The following is a 4,328-nucleotide window of genomic DNA, read 5'->3' as shown; positions in this document are numbered from 1 at the left end:
GATGCAGGTAGGTGGCTGTGCCAGTCCTCTCTCCCCATGGAGTCTGCAGGCTGCTGGTGCCCAGCTGTCTCTTCTGCTCTATGGCCAGTGAGTGCAGGCAGTGGGAATGTGGTGGCACTGAAACGAATACTGCAGGTTGTGGGAACGTTGTGGCACCAAAATGCTGCAAGACACTTGGGGATGTAGCTTAGCTTCCACTCCCTGGCACTGAACAGGCAGAACCAGGGGACAGACCTGGCCCCGCCAGCTGCTCACCATCAGCAGCTCAGCTCTGTCCTTCAGAGACCCAACTGAGGCAGGAGCTGAGAGCAATTTAGGAGCTGCCAGGCCAAGCTGTGTCACACCAGCGTGCTCACTAGCTTGTCCCTTTGAGGCATACATGGCATTTTAGAGCCTGATCTGCCCCACAAGCTCATTGGCTTAAGAATGGGGTGGTAGTCTGGGCAGCAGTCAGATTACCAGTTGTATCTCCATCCCTTGAACCTAGTCAGGTTGTATCTCCATTCCTTGAACCTTCAAATGCAGGAAAGGGAGTGGGTTGTATCTCCATTCCTTGAACCTTCAAATGCAGGAAAGGGAGTGGGGACAGGGACCTGAGCACCCTCTGCCATCATCTGTCACTGCCTTATGGACCCCTGTTTCTGGAGAGATTGGTGACCTGTGAGGAGGCAGCTCAGGGGCCCTGTGGGCAGAGAGCATAGAGAGACTGGCTGGGATCACCCTCCTTTGTCAGAATCGGCTCTGTGTAATGTGTGGTCCCTCTTTCCCCCTTCCTCCCCTCTCTCACTGACAACCCACGTGTGTGCCCTCCCTCAACGCTGGCTGCCCTCCTCCTGCTGCCTGCACACCCACACCCTGCGCTCGCACACCCAAACCCCTCCACACACCCCCCTGGCTGCCTCTTGGCCCTGGACGCCGGCCGTGGGGGCTGTCTCCTCCCCAATCCCGCCCCTCCATGCTCTCCTGGCTGTTACCCCTGAAGGTTTGGTTTCAGAACCGAAGAGCCAAGTGGCGGAAGCGGGAGAAGTGCTGGGGCCGGAGCAGCGTGATGGCAGAGTATGGCCTCTATGGGGCCATGGTGAGGCACTCCATCCCTCTGCCCGAGTCCATCATCAACTCTGCCAAGAGCGGGCTGGTGGGATCCTGCGCCCCGTGGCTACTGGGTGAGTGGGAACTTGGGGCTGGAAGGGCCAGGGGGCAGCTGTGGAGCAAGCGGCCCTTCCTGTTTTGTATGGCCATCCTTGCCTTTTCCCAGAAAAGAATGGGGCCTTGGCCGTGAGCTGTACACAGGCTGCCAAGTGCCCTGACTTTGCCCCTCCCTCCTTGGAAAGAACAGCTGGGAAAGGGAAAACCTTTTACTGCTGTGTCAGACAGGTGCCTGAGCTTGGTTAGGTGTTGCTTTCTAAGTGCTAGCAGCCAGCGTGGGTATTGTAGGGCATCTGGGAAGTCATCACCCTCCCCCAAAACTGAAGATAATGCTGTCTCGGAGCTACCCTCTGCTCATAGAGGGTCCTGCATTGGGGTGGTGCTCTCAATCCAGGCTAGGATGGGCCATCACAGCATCCCTCTCCACGTAAGTCTGCCCTGCTATAGGGGAGGTGTGGAGCAATTCTGCTGCAAGCCATCCTTTCAGGCTGCAGAGAGCAGGTGGTAGGGCTCTGGGTTGGGAAAGGCTGGTAGCTAGCATGAGTTTTCCTTGGGATGCAAGCAAGAGTGGAAGGAGGCAGCAGGAGGGCAGAAGGTGATGCTGAGTGGTTCTGGGAAGTAAAAAGCAACCAGCACCCTTGGCTTTGCTTTCTCCTCTCTGCAAGGCATGCACAAAAAGTCCATGGAGGTGAGCAGGAAGGCGGAGAGGCAAGAGAAGCTGGCAGATGGCTGGCGAGCAGAGCAGGAGGAGGAGGAACTCAAAGGGAAGCAGGCCAGTTCCCAGAGGGGCTCTGACAAGCTTGACCCTGCAAAAGATTCAGAGGACACAGCCATCGACCTCTCCAGGACAGCCAAGCACGAGAAGAGGGGTGTACTGAGACAGTGCATCAATGGGGACCCCCCCATGGAGCAGAAGGACAGGGACCACTGAGCTTGGGCTGCCCCAGAGGACACCAGACCTCACAGCTTCCTGGCCACATAGTAATATTTATTTATATATATAAAAAAATATTTTTTTTCTGAAATAATGAAAATTTTATCTGAATTAAGGGCATTTTAAAACGGGGCACACACATCCCCTTGTCCCCTCACTTTTAAGCTGTTGGCTTCTCAGCAGACGCAGAGCAGGAGGAGGAGGAACTCAAAGGGAAGCAGGCCAGTTCCCAGAGGGGCTCTGACAAGCTTGACCCTGCAAAAGATTCAGAGGACACAGCCATCGACCTCTCCAGGACAGCCAAGCACGAGAAGAGGGGTGTACTGAGACAGTGCATCAATGGGGACCCCCCCATGGAGCAGAAGGACAGGGACCACTGAGCTTGGGCTGCCCCAGAGGACACCAGACCTCACAGCTTCCTGGCCACATAGTAATATTTATTTATATATATAAAAAAATATTTTTTTTCTGAAATAATGAAAATTTTATCTGAATTAAGGGCATTTTAAAACGGGGCACACACATCCCCTTGTCCCCTCACTTTTAAGCTGTTGGCTTCTCAGCAGACCCAGGATGGAGGGTAGGAGAAGTGTCCCAGTGGGGCCAAGAGCAGTTTGAAAAGGAGACCGCATTGTGGTCGGTGTGGATCATTGCTGGGGAAGAACTTTGAATGCTTCCATGGCCAGCCAGGAGCAACAGTGCAATGGGAGGTGCTCCCTTCTCAAACATGAGGGTGCAAAGAAGGTGCAGGAGTTTGCAGATGCCTTCTCTGAGCACTTCCACCCTTGCACAGCACTCGCAAGGTGAGTCCCTCCGCTTTGAACACACGGTTCTTCCACCTTGAGGAGCAGCAGGGTTTTTAAACGTGGTGGGGTTCATCCTCAAGCTGGTGTAACCTGGCAGACGTGCTGGTTTATAACTCCTGAGGATCTGACCTGCCAATGCAGCCTTATCACTGGATTTACACTGTGTAGCTTTCTTAACTCATATTTGGGAGAAGGGGGTAATTTTTGTTTATGCAATGATTTTGTATGCTCTTGAATGTTATCTGCCATACTATGCATAATAGAACAGACCTTTTTGAAAACCAAGCCATAGTACCCCAGAGTAACTGTACAATTTTGTGAATTGACATAAGAAGTTATTTTGTAATTGTCTGTAAACAGTGTTAATGTCAGAACTGTTTCTTGGTCATCCTATGTTTATGTCTACAAGCACTTTAGTGATCTGGATTTTTGAATGTAGCTCTTCCTGTTTTGTTCACCACTTATTTATTACATATCCATAAATAAAATTGTGGTAAATCTTTGGTTTTGATGCTCTGCATTGCAATCTGTACCTTCCTTTGGTACATCTCATGGTAGCTTTGAGCAGATCCTCTGCATAGTGATGCCTAAACTTGGCTGGAGAGCTCTGCTGAGGCAAAGTACTTGTTCCAAAGGGATGAAGTGAAGCCCTTGTGTGTCTCCCCAGAACTGAAGTCTCATCCAGTGGCCTCTGTATGCAAGGAGGTGATTGATTTCTGCCAGTCAGAGAGCCTAACTATGGCTGATGGATTAGGAGATGGTCCAGAATGGAGCACTCAGCCAGTTCCTAAGGAAAGTAATGAGGATAAAGTTGTTCCGTTCTCTCAGGGGTTATCCTTCTTGATACACCTCAAGTGTGAGGTTCTTCACTGAAATGTCTCCTGGCCTGATGGCAGGAAAGGCACTCTGCCTTTTGAGTCTCTGCATAGTTCTCCTCCTGCTGATCCTGCTGCTTTGGAAGGTACATATTTGGGCACCGTGTCCCGTCTCTTGTTAAATACAAGAACCTGCTCACCTGGGGTAGGTTGACTGCATGATGAGAGGTACTGCTGGGGGCCTTCTGTGCCCCAGGGGTCACACAGAGCAGCTGCAGGGTCCCAAACACACAGGAACCCTCAGCAAGGCACAAGGACATTGTGGCCATCCAACCGCCCGATCCCTTGATTCAACAGGTCCTCATCCCGTGGCTGGGCTGAACTGGCCCACACACACGCCACAACAGCTCTCCTGGAACACCTCCAGTTTCATCTGCCGGCCAAAACGTAACAGAAAATTATCAAAAGGTTTTATTGAAATCTGAGTAATTCCAATTTGGAAAGTTTCCTAATACAGCTCAGGGGGTGTGCAGCCATGTAACGATGCTGTCACCTGGGCCCAACTCCCTGCACACAGGCAGCTACAGGCAGTGCTGGGCAAGGGGAGAGAGGTGGGAGGACAGGCTC

At 52.0% G+C, this 4,328-nt stretch overlaps 1 protein-coding gene across 1 annotated transcript in view; it reads left to right on the top strand.

The window, feature by feature from the left end:
• The window catches only part of VSX1 (visual system homeobox 1), a 3,732-nt gene extending 1,655 nt beyond the window's left edge, over positions 1-2,077 (top strand). The window contains exons 3-4 of the mRNA XM_009997561.1: positions 983-1,163; positions 1,812-2,077. Coding sequence (XP_009995863.1) covers positions 983-1,163; positions 1,812-2,077 — 447 coding nt within the window. The remainder of the gene's footprint in view (positions 1-982; positions 1,164-1,811) is intronic.
• The last annotated feature ends 2,251 nt before the right edge of the window (positions 2,078-4,328 follow it).

This window comes from Chaetura pelagica, unplaced genomic scaffold (assembly GCF_000747805.2).
Source record: "Chaetura pelagica isolate M959 unplaced genomic scaffold, ChaPel_1.0 scaffold505, whole genome shotgun sequence".
Taxonomy (NCBI): domain Eukaryota; kingdom Metazoa; phylum Chordata; class Aves; order Apodiformes; family Apodidae; genus Chaetura; species Chaetura pelagica.
Note: the sequence above shows the minus strand (reverse complement) of the source record. Positions and strands in the feature narration are given on the sequence as shown.